The sequence below is a fragment of the Dryas octopetala genome, chromosome 1 (genome assembly GCF_963921425.1).
Source record: "Dryas octopetala chromosome 1, drDryOcto1.1, whole genome shotgun sequence".
Lineage (NCBI taxonomy): Eukaryota > Viridiplantae > Streptophyta > Magnoliopsida > Rosales > Rosaceae > Dryas > Dryas octopetala.
The window spans coordinates 13066990-13089602 of record NC_141366.1 but is presented as its reverse complement, the minus strand read 5'-3'; the positions used below and the strand labels follow the sequence as shown (position 1 = coordinate 13089602).

Sequence of the window (22613 nt, the reverse complement as noted above, 5' to 3'; positions counted from 1 at the left end):
TGCATATTTGATAGGCATATGTACCTTATTCTATAACAAGTGGGACTACTTGCTGAAAAGTTTGACACTTAACAATATTTTTTACCAGAAAAAATAATATTCGTTTTATTTTTTTGTAATGCACTTCCAATTTCACTGTTCCTAACCAACAATGGCTATTTTGGGGATTTCGTTATTACAGGTGAAATACCCATTTTCACTATTAAGTCAACTGGTGGCATGTAGTTTTCTGGTGTTAAATATAGTCACTTTTATTCTTTTTTTCTTTATTTTGTTGTCTCTTTCACTTCAATACTTTCGAGTTTTTACAGTTGTTTTTTGCATTTAGAGGGAGAAACAACAGATAGACAAAGTTCAGAGTAGGCTAAGAGAGAGAGAGAGAAAGAGAGAAAGAGATCTGGGAAGTGAGTTGTGAAGCTAGCTTCATAACCATGGCATCAAAACTGTTGTTGATTACAGTCTTCATCCTAAATGTCATTGCTTTTGGGCTGGCTGTTGCAGCTGAACAGAGGAGAACCTCTGTAAGTTCTCTCTCTCTCTTTCTTTTTCATACGAAGCCCTCCATTGTTGTTGCTTGTCTTTTAAGCTATGTTTATCTTTTTCTGGGAAAATCTGCATATAATTGATGTTTTCTTTTCTGTGTTTGTGCAATATATGTGCTTCTGTTGGTATGTTCTGTTTGGCTGGTAAGAAAATTCAAGAAAAGACAGGAAACTGAAGCATTCTACTTTAAGTTCTTGGAATTGAAGAAAATAAAAGCATCGTTCCCATTAAGTATCGAACCTAATAATTTTACTTGTGTTCTTGCTTGTATATGTGATGCAAATGCCAGATCTATTTCTATGGACAGTTTTCTTGTATGTGTTTGTATTACCAAATTCATCTGTTCGTGCATAGGATTTGCTTGAGGGAATTTGTAATGAATACTGAAACACACGCATATGAAACTGAATTATAGAAAATTAACTTACCAATATCATCTGTTCATGCATATGATTGAGTAAAAAAACTTGTTTTGGGAGATTTCCCAGCCAAGTAAAACATAATATTGTGTAGAAAACTTCAAAATTGTGGTTAAATTTTAATATAACCCAAAACTTCCAACATATAAATGTGGCTGTTATGAACATGATGTTCTTTCTCTTCTTGGATTTGGTCTCAACGTCTCAAATCTCAATCACCACAAGAATCCTGAAATAATACTAATTTATGAACACCATGAAGGCTCAAAAGCTAACAATGGACACAGTTTCCCCCTCCCCACCAAAATTTAAATAAATAAAATCTTGAGTTGACCCAAATAGTTGGGCCCTTGACAATGTCCATATGACAGCCTGCGCTTGCTATATAGTAGTATATTCTTACATGTCTCAAAAGTCAATATTTGTATGCATTTTCTTAACCCCTTGAGATTTTCAACTGAGACCTCCCCTAAATAAATTGATTTGATATTATTGTAAACTGATTTCATTCACCCGGAAAAAATAATGAAGAACACTTGTTTTCCATCTGATATAGAAGATAGTCCTTATTCCTTACTATTAATAAATCCGATTTTATTCTTACAATAATATAGAATATATAGTAGTATATTCTTACATGTCTCAAAAGTCAATATTTGTATGCATTTTCTTAACCCCTTGAGATTTTCAACTGAGACCTCCCCTAAATAAATTGATTTGTATTATTGTAAACTGATTTCCTTCACCCGGAAAAAATAATGAAGAACACTTGTTTTCCATCTGATATAGAAGATAGTCCTTATTCCTTACTATTAATAAATCCGATTTTGCCTCTAATGACAGGCGAAGATCCATGTGGATAATGAAAAGAATTACAACTATTGTGTCTATGACTCAGACATTTCAACTGGCTTGGGGGTTGGTGCATTTTTGTTCTTCATGGTAAGTCAGATCTTTATAATGGCAGCAAGCCGGTGCTTCTGTTGTGGGAAGCCATTGAGCCCCGGAGGCTCAAGAGCCTGGGCTGTTGTCCTCTTCATAACCTGCTGGTATGATCACATTCCAAAGAAAACTGTCTTGAATTTCAGATTAAGTTTTGATTTTAACTTCCAAATCATTGTTATCACACAACAATCGAAAGGTTTTCACGGTGTTGCAATGTATTATTACATAGATGTGATTGCCTTATGCATTGTTGGTGTTATACCTCTCAGGGTCTTTTTCTTCATTGCTGAGGTGTGCTTGCTGGCGGGTTCAGTGAGGAATGCCTACCACACCCATTACAGGAACAACAGGTCCATTTTTGGTGAAGACCCTCCGGATTGCGAGACTTTGAGAAAGGGAGTTTTTGGTGCAGGGGCAGCTTTCATTTTCCTCAACACAATAGTTGCTGAGTTCTACTATGTTTTCTATTCCAGAGCCAGGGAAAGCTTCCAGCCATATAGTGGAGGAGAGGCTTCTATTGGTCTGGGAACCTTCAAATGAGATCATCAATGTGATTGATCATTGTTTTGTAATAAATTTGACTCATTCTGGAGTCTGGACTCCTTCCTTCCATTGATTTGCCTACTCCATTGCATGTTTTGAGTTGCATATCATGTGTTAAGGGTTTTCTTAGTTGGTGATAGTCTGTATTATAGTTCTGTTATTTCACATTTTTCACACTACTGTGAAATTTTTTCTGATCATTGTCATATACGATATTAATAATAAAGACTTTTTTTTTTTTTATGAAATTAATAATGAAGACTTTTTGCTTATGATCTTATACAACATAATCACTGTAGACAGGGAAATGCTTGATATACTTTATATTTTCGATTACAAACTGACATATATGGCAACTATTAAGTATTTGTGTACGTGTTGTATTTTTTCCATTTTTTTGTAATTGCATTGATTGTGATATTTAAATCCCAAGAATCATGGCTCTCTAGTCTCTTTGTATTTAGGGTGATTTCCATTATAAATATGGCTCTCTAGTCTCTTTGTATTTATGGTGATTTCCATTATAAATATGCATTATATTATTAGTAGTGCTAGACATTTTATATATTTTTTTTAATTTATATGGCATTTGTATATTGAATATTAAAAAAAAAGTTTTATTTAATAAAATAATAACACATAAGATGAGATACAAATGTTGAGAAAAAAAGTTGAGACAATTAGGGTATAGTATTATATTACGATGTTCTGTATTATAGTCAAACACCTATGTTTGTTTGCTGGACTTATATCTCGGAATAACTCAAAACAACATGGGATAATAATCTCGTGTAGAAACATGAATCAACATGGGACTTGTTCAGTCTTCTTCTTGTTCTTCTTCCTCGCCTCTTCCTCTTAATCTGATCTTCAGCCTTCTTCTTCTTCTTCCTCTCTTTTTCATTTCCGCTTTAGAAATCATCGGATTTTGGTGTCGCTACCACCGAATGAATTCATCATCGTCGTTGTCGGCCTCAAACCGATCCGCCCATTATAACCCGCCAAACCGACGTCGCACATCCTGAGCCGCCCAGTTTACATTTCAGAAGATTTGGGTTGGAAGTTTCCCAACCCGACCACTCGGCTCGGCTAACTAGTTGGGCCTCAACCCGCCCATTCCGACCGACACCAAGGCCTATACCAAACACAAGTATTTTAACAATCTAGTCCAACTTAGTCGTACCTTTCATTTGTTTCTATCGACCGGCCCGGTGAGCAAATGGACTCGGAAGTAGGGAAAAGCCCCGAGTCATATTAGTTGTCAATTAGCAGGCGTGTACAGAGGCCCACAATATAGACCACTAAAAACTTCAGGAAGAAGCCAGCCCACATTCCTTGAAGAGTTTTTTCCGGATAGATCACTGATTCATTATGAATCCATAGTCACAATCAAACTTGGACATTTGGAATGCCTTGTGCAAAAAAGGGTCTTGTCCTTACCTTGATAAAGTGACACTAATGGCACTTAAATAATGTGATTCATATATTTCTCTTCAGTAAAGTAATTTAGTATAAGGTTCTATGTATTTTGTTTATCTAAGAGAGGAGGATACGAACTTGGGATCTCTCCAATCACTGGGAAGAGAAATATTAGACTAACAGTCAGTTGACTAATAAGATTTTGAAAAAAGGGAATCCGAATCTACCAAAATTGGAGAGAAATATGACTAACTAATAGTTAGTCAATAAGGTTCCAATTGAAAACCATTTCTCAATGAGATGCATCTCAGTATCTCACTATCTCAGAGCTATGAGTTGGTTGGGCCTTGCTATAGTGCAGCCCAAAAAAAGTCCTAATGGGGGTGTGGACAACTTTCCATTGTTACTTGAGCAATAAGAATCTAGTCGAAATGGAACTAGACAACATTATAAAATAAACCAAGCAATCCCCCATGCTCTTTTTCCTTTGTTGATTTCTAGCTAGTGCAATTGATCAGCATATCACATTGATATCTCTTACTTAAATGCCAGCAACCATCTAAGCCTTTTTTGAGGATTATGTTATAAGCAAAGTGTCAGTGACTTGATGCATGGGTGCAGCTTTTGGAACTGTAGATGCCAGGGGGCCTGCCTTAAGTTGTACCATCTTCACACCCAAAATGGGGCAGTGATATTCCAAAATCGTACTTGGTATATAGGATGCTTGGCTCTAGTTTGTGAAAGTTTTGCTGCATCCCAGATCTGAGATCCCCCAAGTGTGATCATCATCATCATCATCACTGATCAGCCTGCAGATTTGTGATGGTAACCTTGCGTCACAAAATTCGATCTACTCTAGCTGCTCTATCTTCTGAGTTTGAAGAAGAGATATGAAGGAAAATCGTTTTCGAGCCCAATGACATTGACACCTTCTTATAAATCAGAGTAGAAAAGTGGGTTATGGGTTTAACCCCTCAGGGTGTTATGCTTCTATTGTTAGATAAACAAACAAATACAAAAAGACAAAAAAATAAATGCCAAATCTTCACAAATGGCAATGTATATCAAACAAAAATATTTTCATTTTCACTTGTAATCTCATCCTACACCAAAAGAGATACAATAAAATAGGTGCAACGCCACCTTGCAAGAATTAAGTGAAAATAAGTGGTGAATGAAAATTGAAGATTTTGAACCAAGACTTCTTAGAACCAGAGTTCTGATACTATGTCAGACAATCACTAGATCCCAAAAATTTAAATTATTAAAAATTAACCAACAATGTATATCAAGCTAATAGAATTCACATATATCTTCCCCTACATCTGAAAGTAATATATGACTATATAAAAATTCAACGATTATCTTTTCTTTTGTCACACATTGTGAGAAAAAAAAAATCGAGCATGATTGATACTTTTGATCGTGTCAAGCAGGGGCATTTTCCTTTTGTTGATCAGAAAATTAGTGACTCTCCTAAAATTGTCAAAATGCCAAGCTCCACTCCATGTTTGTGCTTTGCTGCTGCATCGTTTTAATCTTTTAATTTATTGGGGTATAGTACAGACTGTACAGTGCACATGCAAGCTTTAAACATGCTAGAATATGTTACATTGTCATGTCCCCTTATATAGCATGATTGTAGCTGCCACATGCTCTCATTTTTCTGCAGTAACAGCCCTTTCTTAATTTATTGTGATAATAAAATATGCATGATGCATCCAGTTGGGATGGGACATATATGTGTGAGGCTAGCTAGGTCTTTTCCTTGGATATGGGGGGCTTCAATATTGGCATGTCAATGCAAACTTCAATATGAGAAAGTTCTGTTACTCATATTTGAAGAAATTAAGCAATGTGAAGCTTTCTCTGCTTTCTTCAAGATGCAGTCAAAACAGACTTGTGATACCTGCATCTTTCTCATGAGTAATGCTATGCAAGCTAGCCATCTTCACAACCTAATTCACATGCATGACTCAGACATTGTGTTATCATGTTATAGTCATGGTCCTGCAGGCTTGGAAATTAAGTGCTTCTCCAATCCCGTATATAACTCATTTGGGGTTTTATAATTTGCTGCAACAAACCAACAAGTCAAATGTACCAATTAGTCTACAAGCTAGCTAGACTACAACCAATGACACATCTATTGGATATAATGCTTTAAACATTAATATTGTACATTGTATATAAGTTGGTAACCTCAAATTCAGGAAATCTCTGCTAATCTAATTATATAATGAACTAAATCCCATCCAGTACTTGCCCATATTTGAGTACCCATTCAGCAAATTTGTGAATCTTTGTTTATGTGCTTGAGAGAGAGAATGAAGAAATGGAGTGGATGACAATCACAGGGATTTCAAAAGCTACAACCGTAGAAAATGAGCCAATAATGTAGCCTCATTCTGAACCTTACAAATCTAACAAGTTAAAAATGGGAATTCGGGACGGAGGTTTCAAACTCATAATCTCTAGCAAGAGTTCTAACACAGTGGTAAACATATACTGAACTTCAAAAGCTTAAGTTGTTACAAAACCAACCATGCATGTGAAACAAAACAATAAGGCCATAATTAAACAGAACCAAATCCTTTTCATCTTTTAAATGGCTCGCTCAGTGAGATGTGTGGGGTTATGTTTCATGTGTTGAAGCTGCTGATGATGACACATTCATCAGGCACCTGATTTCATTATTTCATGCATCCATAAATCTGTCACCACATTAACTGCTCAGAACCATCTAATTCTTGTTAACTATTTACCTGTCCTTGCACTATATGCATATAAATCTGGGGTACTAGAGTAGATATTTATTTTTTATATGAGGTACTGATCATTAAAATTACATGAAAATATATCAGAATAATAATAATTCACTAGCCCCCATGATCTGCAATAGTATAGGATCTTCATGTTCCTTCTGAAACAGTTAGCCCTCTGTAGTTTTGCGATAATTTTTCTGTCTTTTCATCACATGAAAGGGTGATTGAGCAATTAATAAATTAATTAGGACCGGTTGATCAAAAAAAATTAGTATCAGCTGCCACATTATTATTATTATTATTATTATTTATTACTACTGAGTGACCCTCATGACAATTTGGTGATGGGAATATAATTAAATTTAAATCCAAAGCATGTTATATATAAGTATATAACTCATTAATAATGGCATTTGAAATTTTCTCTACTTAATTCTCCTCTCTAGCATATGATATCTATAATTAAATCAAGAACCTGTTTCACGCACAAACAGGCTGTGTTGGGAATCAAGCCACGTGGTATGTTTAATATTAATGTGGGTTAGTTATTTTTTAATGAAGTCATTATTAATCAATTTATTGGTGATGGTGGAAACCCTATAAAGCTAAGCAAATTGCTTATGCTTAGGTAATGAGCAGGAGGGTTCCCTTTCATATCATGAAGCTGAGAATGTCAATGAGAACACCACCTCTGATCTATCTAATTAATTATATTTTGGAAATTAAAGTTAGTGGGGGAATTGTGCTAGTAACTACTGTGTTTGACCTGGCTTTAATTAATTAGACCCATTTAATAATAAATAAATAAATAATATTATAGGCATATTGGGTGCTTCAGAGTTATATACACTAGCAATGGCATTGGATCCTTTTTTGTTTTTGCTGTAGGGCAGCAGAGCAGGATGCTAGAGTTGTGTATCATTTTATTTTTTATATGTATTTTTAATTCAAAGAATTTAATGAGAACAAGAATGTTAAGGGAATAAATTCTTCTTCTCATGCCATGCATATGCTTTGGAAATGTGAAAGTACACTTGTCACGTCCCCATATCACTCATTTTTGCAGAGCAATAATTGTCATGGATAAGGTTTTCAAATGTAAAGTTTTGATGTTGTTCCTATATCTAAAAGCAATTCAATGTATGTTACCTTTAGAGGGGTATATGAAAATGAGAACTAATTCAAATCAAGATATGTATATAGTGCTAGAGACTTTTAGAAAGAAGTATAAGCTAGCGTTGGTTTGGCAAAGAATGTCATCTATACAAGATGTTGGTAAAGAAAAAGGGGGTAAAGTTCTGAGTCCAAAATAGAAAAAGGGGTTAAAGTTGTCATTATTTATACTCATAGTTAATTTGTATCTAACCACACAACCCCAATAACATCTAACCGTTTGATATCTACTTTTTATCCAAACATTTTATTAGACATTCAAGTGAAATAGAAAAGAATTTACTTATCCCCTCATATGATACCACATGATATCACCTCATCCTCTTTCATTGACTCTCTTTCTCTCATTTCTTGTCTCTATCTCTTTCTTCAAAAAATGTCACATCACTACAACATAAAAATATATAAATTTTTTCCAGTGAAATAAAATCGAACTAATAATTATGTTTTCTAACATATATCAGTCCAACAACTAACAAGACTACGATGTAAAACAATTCATTCATGGGGCCTGGCCCATTGATCCGACGGCACAGATTGAAGCCATGTGTCTTGGTGGATTATTCACTTTCATTAGATGCTCCTTGTTATGAATCTGGCTGACAAAGTATTCATGACACTCAAGACCTTTACTAGTTCAAACAATTACTGTTGATTGAAGAAAAATGCTATTTTGTGAGACACAATAGAATTGATGTTTAAAAAAACCCATATGTATGTTATCATGATGCACCCACATTCCCTGAGATCCAGTTTATCTGCAGAGCTAGAATGACCATTTCTTTTAAGTATAAAGTCTGTGTGATAATATATGCTTTCCCCGGAATCAAAGTGCTTTATAGATGAAAACTGAGAGGTCAGGGATGGATCATAGTTTTGCTCAAAAACTAGCTTTAATCAAAGAGGAGAGTGGAGCACTGAGGTTGTGTTGTGAGGATCTGTTCTTTTGTTTTTGCTTGGCCGTCCATGACAAAACACCAACATCCTTCAATTTAATTTTGGCTTTCACTTTGACAAGTGCTAAACCCCACTTTTAGCTTTACGTGCAAGTCTTGTCCAACTGTCGGGGTTCGTTACTGAAACATCATCAATTCATCATACTAATAATTTCAATACTTTCCATCTTTAGTCAACGATATGATCCCAAATATTGTTGACTTGATGCCTTTTTTTGGGGAGTTGGGGGTTGGGGGAGGAGGGTAATTTTAAACGATACAATTTGTATTTGTTTAGCAAAACAGTCACCAACATGTACTATTAGAGTATGTCTACATTTGTCCAAATTTTAAGCCTTGGTATAACAGTATAATATAATGTCTTAAAATCCGGTTTAACTGTAGGCCGAGTCCATAAAATTAGCTATCAAAGTGAAACAATTTACCTAAAAGATGATTATATCGTCGTGAGGTTCAGATTTTTAGTTTTATTCCTAAAATATTTTGCTACGGCACTCATAGTAGGAGTCCCATTTTAACCCTCCACTTTTGAAATTATTTTTTTAATAAAAACACCTGGTACCACCATATGCCAATTGCCAACTAAACATGTATATGATTAAATTGATTAATCTGAAATACAATGATCTAATAGTACAAAACCAAGTCTCTGTCCGAAACATTTCCTACGCAGTAAGCACATTTGATCTGCTGTGGTTTATGAATGTGAGGTGGTCTGGTACGGCCACCGACCCTAACCTTTTCTTGGTATCTTCCTCCTTAATTTGTTTAACTTTAAGCTTCACATGAGCTCCCAAGCTTCATTTGCAATAAAGGTTTTTTTTTTATTACAAATGGTCTCTTAATTTTGACCAAAATTTTAATTTAGTCCTTAAAGTGCATTTTTATTCAATGTGATCATGCATATTTACTACCACACATCAATATTATCTTTCTGTTCAATTTCATTTGAATTGTCATAAAACATGGTCATGTGCGCTGCATGAAACTTTTTTTTCATGAGTAAAAATGTCTTAACACAGCTAGAGACAGTGTGTTAAGACTCAGGTTGAGGATAATTTTTTTTTCTAATCTCTTTAGTATTTTTTAAAGATGAATTTGGAATTTAAAAAATTTGTAGGGTCTTTTTGGGTGATTATAAGACGTATGAAAACCATTGTGTTCCTAACAAAATGGGCACTTGCATTGCACATGATAATTTTTTAAGAAAATTTGGATGAAATACAATGGAATTAAGGACAACATTGATGCTAGATAGTAAAGATGAAGGAGCACATTGAATGAAAATGTACTTTAAGGACCAAATTAATATTTAAATGAAAATTAAAGGACAATTTGTAATAAAGAAACCTTTACAAGAATGAGTTGTAATGCATTTTAATTTGGACCAAGTCCATGTCACTTTTAGCTGGAAATGGATAATATGGTCAAGTTACTTTACTATATTCTAATGAACAAATATTAATTGAACCAATTAGATGTATAGCCTAAGTAGCAAACCATCGGCATGTTTGGATGCAAAGCTCGGCCATCAAGGTATATAGGCACACACAGCCTAGTTCTTTTGGACTTTGACTAAGTAGGAGTAAAATATCATATAAAAGTTCTTTTTTTTTTTTTTATCATAAAGCAAAAGGCCAAATTGTCTAACATTTGAAGAATGGGATTTGGTAGCAAAGAATTTTTGGCATTTCAAAATGAAAATGGATTCTCTTCCTTGTTTTGGAGTTTAAATTTGGATTATCTAGTATACTTGTTTTTATTTATTTTTATCCTAGTCTTATATTACAATATTTAAGAGTTATAAATTTATGAATATACCTCTCACACGTACTTAAAAAATGTTATAAATTTATGAGAGACTTAGAGTCCAGTTTATTTTATGAGTATTTTTTAGATTAACACCAGTATTGATTTAGAGTTTTTAATTAAGTCTTTTTATTTTTATTTTTTGACGGTTTTATGTTAGATTTTAATTATGGGATTTTGGGCAGCCTCTACAAAGCACACTCTACACCCTAGGAGGGGAAATATCCTTAAAATCGGAGGAAAACTTTATTATGAATTAAAAGGATTTTCTTATAAATTTAAATTATTTTCTTATAAATTTTAAAATACCTCCGGTCTCTATCTAAAAACTGTTCTTTCCAAAGGACCCAAGTCTAATTATCTCTAAATCTATTTTATCTTTTGTATTCACACACTTTTAGATTTATAATATACAGTTGACATTAAAAGTTAAATAAAAATAAATAAAGTACACAAATGGAAGACTCAAATTCGTAAAATAATTTTGTACCTAAAAAGTTACCAAACAGCCCTAATACAAGATAATCTTTGAATTTGTAATATACAATACTCAAATCAAAAGTTAAGGAATATCAATACAAGCATAGAGCCAGATCCTTTCAAAATTACTTTGTTTTGTGCTATTACCTTTATAGTGTGAGTTTTGAATGGTATAGCAACAAAGAAATCTTTTAAAGAATGGATAATTTTCTATGTATTAGGATCTGCATTTATGTTATAGGACATGGGTAGGCATGCACTCTCTTTGACAAACCACCAGCCCACTGCTCTGGCTCGGTCTCTCTCTGTAAAATAGTCTTTATTTGTAAGTTAGGGCACTCTAAACACCTGCAAAGCAACACGTGATTGAAGGTGCATGGGTATGTAATGATACTTTGATACCTAGCCACACAAATGGATGGGTGCAATTTCTAATTTGACTTGTTTCTTTTTCTTTGTGTTTTGACAGTCAAAATCTTGAGCCTACTCCATAGCCTATGCACTTGCTTGCATACCCTACTTTGATTGCTGGGTCTAAAGGCCTAAGACCTAAACACTGCCATCATATTTTAGTGTCATAGTGTATGCTTTTTTCATAATATTCTTTCCTTTTATTGCTGCCTAAATGACCCCTCACTCAACAGTCAACACTCACTTTCTGCTAAAAGTCAAAAGGGATAAAACTTTTCTTATTCATCTGTTGAATTGTAAAATTGGTGTATAATCTGTGTCCCTGTCCCTATAAGATGTGAGAAACTTAGGATTTGTCATCGGATTTCAAGGTGGAAGACTTCAATTTTTTTTATGGTATCATTAACAGCTATCAGGATTGCACTTGATATTGTAGGAGTTTAATTAGTGAGGTTTAGAATTTCAATTCAATTATTTGTATTGTATTTACTGATTATATTACAATAAAATCTTTAATTAAGTTGAGACCATTAACCTACTTATACAAAAAAGTCTCACATCTATAAAATACATGATCAAATAAATATGTAGCATAGTTGTTAAGTGACTCCAAGGCTTAATGTGATTAATTGATTGCATCACATTACATCCTACGACCCCTAAAATTTTCTTTAAGTTGCTAAGGACATTCATCGTCTTATTAAACACAGAGAGTGAGGACTTGGGATAGGCCAGTTGGCCAAGCGCTGCCCCCACCTCATTGGATTTTGATCCCCACTCCCCCTCTAGGCCTCTTTCTTTGACCTCCCTTTGTAAAAAAAAAAAAACGCATAGAGTGGTATAACTTCTACATATTTTCCATGAAGTTAACTTTGTTGTTAATTAGGGACATAGTTATAAAATTTTTTCTTAAGGGATTAAGAATCCAAAATATTCTAATTGGGGGATTCGTTTTTGAATGGTTGTAGAGTGTAAACTCGAGATTTTTTTGTTGTTTAGGGTTTTCGATTGAGGGCAAGTTAAATGTAGTTTAAAAATGTAAAAGAAAAATCAACATTGGTGATGGCCAATCTTAGCCATTGATGTTTTTCTTGGGATTTTGGACTGAAAGTTCTCTATTAGACCTACCCACCAACGGCACAAAAAAAAAAAAAAAAAAACCATTGTAGAGAGAGAGAGAGAGAGAGCTAGAGATGCAGAATGTCAAATATAAACTGGCAGACATTAATACACGATGGTCCCTATTTCCAAAATTATTACTAGTAATTAGTTGGTCCCCAAAAGCAGTTGAAGCAAGTAGCAAGCAATTTGGGGTGTCACCTTCACTTAACAGTAATGGACTAATGGGCTGGACACCATGTGCGATGTGAGGTGAATGGTAAGTGGTTGGCCAGAATAGGCAGTAGCCTCTAGGTACCACTCGATCTCCATGCATTCAATTTACTGGGCTTCGTAGACACTCATATTATAATTCAGGCCCAGACAACCTAGCCCGGGACTAGAGGTAAACTGTTTTTGGAAAGTTTTGGAACCATCATCATCATCATCATCATCATCATCATCATCCACATCATCATCCACTTTTTTGACTTTTCTCCAATTTATACCTACTGTAAATACAACCATCTTTAATTTGAGCCTTCATTGAGACAAAATCATATGCGTTTATCTTCCATGTGGGATTTACAAGTGATTGTAAATCTTCGATATTTTATTTTAAACTCATGAGGATTGTTACTCACAAAAATTTATCAAAGATTTATTTTGCCAATAACATCTTACGGAGTTTTGATACCCATTTTAGAATTGTTTTTTAATTATTGGTTTAAAAGAAAATAAGATCTCACAGTTCTCACCAATAAGGCAATAACCAACAAAAATAAAGGTCGCATTAAAATTTTCAATTTACAAGTGTTATACTCCACTTAAAAATTTAAAATACATCCATGGAAACAAAATAAATTTCTCAAAAACAAAAAAATAAAAAAAAAACTTTTATTTACGTTTTCCATGGCATCCATGCTTCATATCGATGGGATGTAAAACCAAATCATCCTCGCAAAAGAAGACAGTTTGATTATACTTTTTGAATTATGTGCTTGACAATCTTCTCAACTACTTAGCTATAGAAGCGAAATTAGCAAATTGAAATTTGAATGAAATTGTTGGTTGTTGATTCATGATAATTTCATGGTAAATATTCACAATAGCCTTGTATAATCATAGTCAAAATTAACACTTTCGAACCAATAAACGCTTAAAAAAAGAATTCTGATCGTAACATATTTAAAAAATAAAAAAGTGTTTATACTCACTTGTTGTACTTAATAATTTCTCACTTTTATTGTTGATATTTTAAAATATGAAGTTTTTTTTCTTGTTGTAGCAACAATAACCTAAGACACCATATGCGCATTACATCCCTATGACAACAATCTAGCACTAACGAAAGAAACATTTGCTCCTAAATCTTCAAGGTGAATTGATTATCTCCATATTAGTAAATAAATTCGCAATTGAATCAGTATTATGGTATCTATCTATCTATCTATATATATATATTTGGTGAAAGAAAATATCTTAAAAATAAACCTTTAAGGTTAGCTTAAATGGTGAAGGTGGATAAAGTAAGGGTTATGATTAAGTTAGATCTAGGTTCGATTTTTTTTTATAAAAAAAAAAAAAAAATCTTGAAACAACTTGTAAGTTGCAAAATATCTATCACCAATTACTAATATTATTATGTTTTGAAAAATAATATCAATAACAAGTTTAAAAGAATGAAACCTTAATTTAAAAATAAAAAATTAAAATTAAATATCAAATATAAATAGTTTTTCAACCTATCAATGTTGCATATTGAAAAATAAAAGTTTATTTTTTGCTAATACAACACAAAGGAAGTTGAAAGTTGAAACTCCCAAAAGCCCCCAAATTAATTTTCCAACCCCATCCTTAGAAATTAAAATTAAAAGTCCAAAACCAAACAAACATTTTCTTCCTCACTTTCTCACACCGTTTTTTTTTTTCTTAAATAGAAAACCAAACATGAAAATCCCCTCCCCCCCCCCCCCCTCTCTCTCTCTCTCTCTCTCTCTCTCTCTCTCTCTCCACATGCACTGATACACACAGAACTGCACAAGTACACAACAACAACAACAACAACAACAGCAACATTGCTCAAGCCCCAACCCAAACAACCCCAGGCAGCATAGGGCTTCGTTCCCCACTCTCTCTCTCCCTCTGTGCCGGTTATCGGATCTGATTCACAACCCGAAACCCACACACTTCCACACCCTCTCTTGTCCGATCCCATCAAATTCCCACCAAACTCTCTCTGAAACCAACAAAACAGATCGAAACCCACCAAAAACCGTCACCGATTTGGTCACACTCGGGTCGGATCCGAATCGCTCGGTCGACGACGACGGTTTCTCGGGCATCATCTTCATTCTCAAATGGGATTGCCCAGTAAACGATGAGCAAAGCCGGGGAGGAAGAAGACGAAGACGAGCGCTTCTACGAGTCTCTCGATCGCATTGTCTCCTCCTCTTGTTCTTGCTCCACTTCCAACTCCGGCTCCGACAACGACGACCCGAACCAGAATTCCGACTCCACCTCCCCCAATTATGCCTCCGACAAGCATTTCCCAGTACCCAAATTCCCAATGGGCGTCTCCAAGTACGACGTCTGGATCTCCGAGCCTTCCTCCATCTCCGAACGCCGTTCCCGACTCCTCCGCGAAATGGGTCTCAGCGGCGACCCGGCTCTCACCCGGGCCAACCGCGAAACGGGTTTGGGCGGCGGCGAGTTCGGGCGCTCGGTGTCGTCGGATCATTTGATTAACCAACAAAGTTGCGGAGGCGTTAATGGCATCATCGTCCGGTCGAAATCCGACGGAGGCGATCAGTGTAACAGTGCTGCTACTACTTCCTCTGTTTGTTCCTCTTCAATTCTTTCTATTCGTTGTTCGGCTGAGGCCGACACTGGCGCCGGTTCATTTGTAAATACAAATACTACAAAAAATTGCGTTTATAAATCTTCAAGAAGTAAAAGCAATGGATCCTCTGCTGCTGCAAATGCCTCCTCCTCCTCGCCGCCCAATAAGCCGCCTTCCGGAAAGAATTGTAGGCGGCCCGATGAGATTCGAAGCGATTCCAAGGCCGAGGAGGACTTGGAAATTAATGGGATCGGTAAGGTTGGTGATGACAATGCTACCCAAGTCTGCACCATTAGGAATCTTGATAATGGGAAGGAGTTCGTTGTGAATGAGATTAGAGAAGATGGGATGTGGAACAAGCTTAAGGAGGTGGGGACTGGTAAGCAGTTGACCATGGAGGAGTTCGAGATGAGTGTTGGGCATTCGCCGATTGTGCAAGAACTGATGCGGCGGCAGAATGTGGAGGAGGGTCATAAAGATTCTATGGATTCCAATGCCAATGGGGGTGGTGGAGGCGTTTCGAAGTTGAAGAAGAGAGTAGGGTGGTTTAAGAGCATTAAGAATGTTGCCAGCACCATGACGGGTCATAAAGACAGGCGGAGCAGCGACGAGAGGGATACCTCGTCGGAGAAAGGCGGGCGGAGGTCAAGCTCTGCCACGGATGATAGTCAGGATGTTTCGTTTCATGGGCCAGAGAGAGTGAGGGTTAGGCAGTATGGGAAGTCTTGTAAAGAGCTCACGGCGCTGTTCAAGAGCCAGGAGATTCAGGCACATAATGGGTCCATTTGGAGTATTAAGTTTAGCTTGGATGGGAAGTATCTGGCCAGTGCTGGTGAGGATTGTGTCATTCATGTTTGGCAAGTCATGGAGACAGAGAGGAAGGGTGACCTTTTGATGGAGAAATCAGAAGATAGCAACTTTAGTTTGTTGCTTTTTGCCAATGGCTCTCCCGAACCATCTTCGTTCTTGCCAAATGTTGACAACCATCTAGAGAAAAAGAGAAGAGGGAGGTCGTCGATCAGTCGGAAGTCATTGACTTTGGACCATTATGTGATTCCGGAGACTATGTTTGCACTTTCAGAAAAACCCATTTCTTCATTCCAAGGGCATCTAGATGATGTGCTTGACCTCTCTTGGTCCAAGTCTCAGGTTAGTTACTATTCTTACTTGCTTGATCCTTTGTTGTTGTTGTTGTTTTTTTTTTTTTTTTGGTAAACAGTGATTCTTTGTTGTTACTTGATGCGAAATGTTCCTGTGTATAATGCATGCTTTTCTTGATATGTGATCCGAGTGAACTATAGCTTTGCGTATGACTAATGATGTAGATGATCTTTGGTTGCTTATATCCTAGGATACTGTCTTTCTTTTCATTTCGAGTCAGTTGATACACATGGAGAGGGATATATGAATTGGGTCATATTAAGGGTCCAACAGAGACATTTAACTGACGATACAGATTATGCTGCATAGTGAGACATTCGAATACTCTGGATAATTTTCTTTTTTGTTTTTACTTGAAATATTAATAGAGAGGATTTAAAAGATGCAGATTTTCGTTATGAAAATACTTCTAGGTTATCGATTATATGCACCTTGAATTTGGTGAAGCTGCTTTGTTAAATTGCTTGGAAGAGAGACAATAAATTATGGAAACCTTTTACAGAAATTGAACAAATCAATAGGAGTCTAATTAAAAGTTGCATTAGAAATTTGGGGATGATCACTGATCTGTTTCTTGAAGTATCATGTGCTGGTGCTATATATACTCTTGTACATGTGCTGTTTATTTCCATAAGTTTAGGCACTTGCAGAATGAGTGCACTGATGGCTCTTGATTTGATGTAGAGTAGAGATATAATAAATGAATGAAACATTTGACTTTACCACTTGACTGTACCTTTGATGAAAAAAAAACCTATTATCCTTGGCTGATAGCCTGCTTCCATAGGATAAATATGCCTAAACTCCTTCCACTATTTTAGCAGGATATTATAGGTTACCGTAGAAATACCCCTAAAATTTTAAGGATGTAAAAGAAATAGATTTTGGAATGTATTTCATGATTACATGTTAATGAAATAATGTCAGAGTAATAAAGGGCAGGATCTAATTTTGAAATAAACTCTGTCACATAGAAGGGGTGTAATGCTTGCTTATGTTGGTAGAATCCCTAATAAACTTCGGTCTTGGATATGTCAACTGAAGTTGACCTTTAAGATTGTATAAGTTAAAAGGCATCATCGAAGAAGTCACTCAAAATTTGGGAAGCCTGAAATAAGCCAAATTAAACTGCAAAGATGAAGGGAGCTAACATGGTTGATGGTGAGGAAAGATGTTCTAAGTAGGTTGCTGAGCACTAGGCAATAACCCGTGGTTGTTAAGCCACGTTAGTTTTTAATGTTCATCAGTCATATAGCATACCTGTCTTGCAAGGATGATTTGTCAAATTCCACCCTTCATCTGCTTCTTCTGGTACAAGAGAGGTCGTAGGAAATCAAGGCTCTCATTTGTCATCAAAATCTTGTTGCTCAGTATAGGACTAGAATTCAATTAACAATAAAACAAGAGATAAATCTTGATGCCAAATTGTGTGACTGAGGTATTGGGGCCTGAGTAATTCCACTATATTCCTTTCTCAGGCAGGAATGCTGTAAATGGAGTTCCATTGTAAAAGAGTTGTCAAGGGTCTGTTTTTTGGGGGAAGCTCTGGGTTATTGCACTGACGAGTTTATAATTCTAAGGCTTATGAGTACCTTTTTCTCTGAGCGGATTCAGGTTGGTTGTGTTCTGACTCTGAGCAAGACAGGTGTGTGAAGGTGAAAGAGAGGATGGTGTTAGTTTTGTTTTTGAGGCATATGTTGAAAGTATAATGATGCACATTGCTGTTCATTGCCTTGTGGTAAGGATGTTTCAGTGGATCCAACGGTGGGCTTAGTGCTTTGGCTGTCATCAGGCAATGTAATATTGTAGATATGGAAAATGATGAGTATGGACCTTATATCAGTATTCAGATATAGTAGCATATTTTATATGTGAAATAATTTTCTGAGAGTTTCTTTTTTCTTTTCTTCTCTAACTTTTGATTATTATGAGAATTCTCAAAATTTCAAATCATCATAACCCTAAAAAACTTATTGACTCATTGTGTACCCTCTTTTTTCTTTTTTTTGCTTTTTTTTGCTTTTCTGATATCAAATATAAAATTTCTGTAGGAGTTCTGTTGTAAACAAGACTTCCCTTTATAATTTGTGTAGAAAGTTAGAGGCAGATTGATTAAAATGGTGGTGTTGTGTTCACAAACTTCAATTAAGCTTTATGTGAAGAAAAGTGCAATGGCAATGATGTGGATAATTTTTTTGTTTTTATTTTCTTTTGCAAAATGTCTAACAAAGATTCCTTTTTTCTTCCTTTTCTTTTATTTCCCTTCCCCAGCACCTGCTCTCATCTTCAATGGACAAAACGGTGCGCCTTTGGCACTTGTCTAGCAAGTCTTGTTTGAAGATATTCTCACACAGTGACTATGGTAAGTATATGTGGCCTGCATTTCATCTATTGCTCTACCATTTTGTTTGGCCTCTGCTTGAGCAACTGTTGCATAAAAAGGCGCTAATGTGCACACCCCTTCCTTGAGGGGTCATAAAAGAACTGAAAAATCAAGATTCGCATGTGTCTTTATGCAGTAACTTGCATCCAGTTCAACCCTGTTGATGATAGATACTTCATTAGTGGATCACTTGATGCTAAGGTTCGCATATGGAGCATCCCTGATCGCCAAGTGGTTGATTGGAATGATTTGCATGAGATGGTCACTGCTGCTTGCTACACTCCGGATGGTCAGGTTGGGCCTTTATCTTATGCTTGTCTTTATATTATATGTTAGTATTGTTAATGGCTCATGAAATTTTTGTTATCTGAAGGGCGCCCTAGTTGGTTCATACAAAGGGAGCTGCCGTTTATACAACACATCTGGTACATGTCTCTCTCTCTCTCTCTCTCTCTCTCTCTCTCTCTCTCTCTCTCTCTCTCTCTCTCTGTGCGGCTTGCACGTGTGCCAGTTTCATGTTCCTTACACCACTGACTATTAACTAATAAACTTTGGCAAATTGTTCAGAGAATAAGTTGCAACAGAAAAGCCAAATCAATCTGCAGAACAAGAAAAAGAAATCTCATCACAAGAAAATCACAGGTTTCCAGGTAAAAATTGGCTTGACCATGATTACTTCTGTTTCAACTTAGCATTTTCCCATCTTGCATATGGTTTATTCTATGATTACTTTGAGCTGCAAGTTTGCTTGATTATTTTCAGTTGCTGATCAGTTTCAGTTGACAGTTTGCACCAGGAAGTTCATCAGAAGTACTCATCACATCTGCAGATTCACGAATCAGGGTTGTTGATGGTGTTGATCTGGTTCACAAGTTCAAGGGTAAGCACGCAATGTTCTAAATGATTTATTCATTTGTTATTTTAGCTATTTGGAATTGTATGATGCATGAATCTTTGCCCTTGAAGCTGATGGTATTACTGAAAGTTAATCCTTGTGTTTCTTTACTTCCATAACTTTTCTTGGGTCAGTTATTCTGCAAACAGTTGTGAAATTGTTATTGACTTCATTAATCTGAAACCCTCTGTCTCTAGTGTGCATCTATCAACTTTGTTAGTCTAGTTTACAGTGTTCACTTTACACTGGTGTTTGATATTTTCCTTTTCTCTTTTCCTAATAATTAGTGGTTTTTGATATTCTCACAAGATTGCATAAATAGACTGTGATCGAAGCACTATAGATGGTATTAAATTATAATGTTATTGTATTTTTCTGGTAATTTGATTTGTTACCCAAGTTGAGGTCATGTTACTGAAATTAAACTTCAAAGTCAAATTATTCCTTATACAACTGAAGTTTGACATTGACAAAGAATGCCTAGGACCCTATTTTGCTCATGCTCATTGTTTCCTTTAATCAGCAAACAGCTTTCCATGCCCAACTTTCCAGTATCTATCACATGGAAGTTATGGATTAATTTTCAGACCGGAATAATTCAGAACTTATTTTTTCTTTTGTCAACAATTTTATTGTTGACAAAAGTAAAAATAGAGCAGAGAGGTGTGTTTTCTAAGTAGTAATTAATCATAATTATGCTTTGTCTGATAGATCAATGAACATCCCTATCAAATATTTGCATATGCATTATAGAGTTTTGCCTTTTCATAGGGTGAGTTGGTCTTTTTTTGACAGGATTTCAAAACACAAATAGCCAAATCTCAGCTGCCCTCACAGCAAATGGTAAATATGTGGTAGCTGCTAGCGAGGATTCTCATGTATATATATGGAAACATGAAGCTGATTCCCGCCCTAGCCGAAGCAAGAGTGTTACTGTCACCCGCTCCTATGAGCATTTCCATTGTCAAGATGTATCAGTGGCCATCCCTTGGCCTGGCATGGGTGATTTATGGGGACTACAAGATGGAGAACAGAATGGGCTTGACAACAACAATCTTGATGAGGTCTCCACAGCCAATCATCCCCCGACACCTGTCGAAGAGGCTAATGGCAATGAGGGTTCCCGATCAGCATCCGGTTGCACCAATAGTCCTCTTCATGGAACAATTTCCAGTGCATCCAACAATTACTTCTTTGATAGAATTTCGGCAACATGGCCTGAGGAAAAACTTCTTCTAGCTACTAGGAACCGAAGCCCTCGTGTTAGTTTTGATTTTAGCAATGGTGTAAGCCAGAACATGTCAGCGTGGGGTATGGTGATTGTAACTGCTGGCCTTCGAGGCGAAATTAGAACTTTCCAAAATTTTGGATTGCCGATTCGGATTTAAGGGGCCAAAGAAATAGGGCCTTGATCATCATGGGGAAGATGAGTTGATAATAGCAAAAGAAGCCTGTTCAATTCCCCAATTGGCAAATGTGTACAGAGAGAGAGAGATTTGGTGAGATTTGTAATATTAGAGTTCCATTTGTTTCCCTGTTCTTGAGCCTATAGGATGTGGAGTTCAATTGGAGAGCCGATCCGAATGGGCATCAAGAAAGAAAATAGGTTTGTTGAAAAAAGAAAATAAAAATAAAAATTACACAATGAATTTAGAAACCGATGAATTTCTGTAATCGGGAATTGTAGAGTTATGAGATGGGAAAAGCTTATTGAAATTGAAATTAAAATTGAAATTTTTTTTACAGTTTTTGTGCACTAGTCTTCATTTTTTTTTCTTACCAGTTCCCAGTAATCTTGATTAGTAGTATACATGCATTGGGATCAAAACTGGGAATCTCTATAACCTCCTAAATCTTGATTAGTAGTCTTCATATCTCCTTAGGTGAGAATTGAGAATTGTCAGAGTGACTGAAACTGAATACTAGTAATCTAGTGCACTAAACTTTTTTTTTTTTTTTTTTCTTGTGATGAGGGTCTAGTGAATCGAACCTACTGGTAAACCTTCCAAACAAAAGTGAATATGACAGAAGAATTTGGTGCCCATTACACAAAATGGGCATATGACTTTGGTGTTCGACATTTTCGTTTGTCCTCTCTATTCAAGTTGCATAAACTTTACATAAATATCAAAATGTCATGATTCATTAGTAGAATTTTGTCCCTACAAAACATGCTTGCATGGCTAGGCATTATCTTGTTCATCCAAATTCCCGCCCCAAAACCCATTTGAAAGTTGGTGTGCACCTAATAAGATTTCGGACAGGACTAGGACTTTGAACCTGAGTCCAAAACACCTCAAACCCATTTGACTCAAACTGAAATATATATGAGATCACAACCAAACATGACTCTCAAAATCTAATCCAACCCTAGCCTATAATGTCTAATCCCAGCAATTAAACGATAGTATTTTGTGCTATGATGTGCAAGCACAAACAAAATAGTATAAATGAATTGAGGTGCTACATATATATGGTACTCTTACCTTATGAAGCTGATGATGATGTGAGTGTACGTACGTAGTGGAGGTGCAAAGGATGAGATAGATCATCGACCTGACATTAATGGAACTCCAAGGGGTAGTGCTAGCTTTGTTTGCAGATATAAGAAATCGATCGATATTTGGGGATCACCAAGAGCTGCTTAACTACTGCTTATCAGAGTAGTGATGGCAACCACACAAGTCTACTGAAGCGTTGGCATTGTTCCTCCGGCTGCACCTGGCATTTGATGCACATTTTAAGGAGTTAACAATTCCAAGGCCAACTCG

General features: G+C 35.9%; 2 protein-coding genes across 2 annotated transcripts; both read left to right on the top strand.

Annotated features, from left to right (window-relative positions):
- The first annotated feature begins 335 nt into the window (after positions 1 to 335).
- Positions 336 to 2721, top strand: LOC147298074 (uncharacterized). Its single transcript, XM_086246790.1, has 3 exons — positions 336 to 521; positions 1806 to 2011; positions 2177 to 2721. The coding sequence occupies exons 1-3, from the start codon at positions 432 to 434 to the stop codon at positions 2445 to 2447; spliced, it is 567 nt and encodes a 188-aa protein (XP_086102916.1). The 5' UTR covers positions 336 to 431; the 3' UTR covers positions 2448 to 2721.
- An 11875-nt stretch (positions 2722 to 14596) lies between these two features.
- On the top strand, positions 14597 to 21499 carry LOC147298073 (Transducin/WD40 repeat-like superfamily protein). Its single transcript, XM_086229283.1, has 7 exons — positions 14597 to 16552; positions 18836 to 18926; positions 19084 to 19241; positions 19321 to 19372; positions 19515 to 19597; positions 19734 to 19827; positions 20638 to 21499. The coding sequence occupies exons 1-7, from the start codon at positions 14942 to 14944 to the stop codon at positions 21228 to 21230; spliced, it is 2682 nt and encodes an 893-aa protein (XP_086085409.1). The 5' UTR covers positions 14597 to 14941; the 3' UTR covers positions 21231 to 21499.
- The last annotated feature ends 1114 nt before the right edge of the window (positions 21500 to 22613 follow it).

What these genes read in the sequence shown, in the direction of transcription:
- LOC147298074 (XM_086246790.1), top strand. Translation starts at nt 432, where the DNA reads ATGGCATCAAAACTGTTGTTGATTACAGTCTTCATCCTAAATGTCATT. An exon ending in CTGAACAGAGGAGAACCTCT is followed by an intron (nt 522 to 1,805) that starts GTAAGTTCTCTC and finishes CTCTAATGACAG; the next exon opens with GCGAAGATCCATGTGGATAA. An exon ending in GTCCTCTTCATAACCTGCTG is followed by an intron (nt 2,012 to 2,176) that starts GTATGATCACAT and finishes TATACCTCTCAG; the next exon opens with GGTCTTTTTCTTCATTGCTG.
- LOC147298073 (XM_086229283.1), top strand. Translation starts at nt 14,942, where the DNA reads ATGAGCAAAGCCGGGGAGGAAGAAGACGAAGACGAGCGCTTCTACGAG. An exon ending in CCGTTTATACAACACATCTG is followed by an intron (nt 19,373 to 19,514) that starts GTACATGTCTCT and finishes CAAATTGTTCAG; the next exon opens with AGAATAAGTTGCAACAGAAA. An exon ending in AGAAAATCACAGGTTTCCAG is followed by an intron (nt 19,598 to 19,733) that starts GTAAAAATTGGC and finishes TTCAGTTGACAG; the next exon opens with TTTGCACCAGGAAGTTCATC.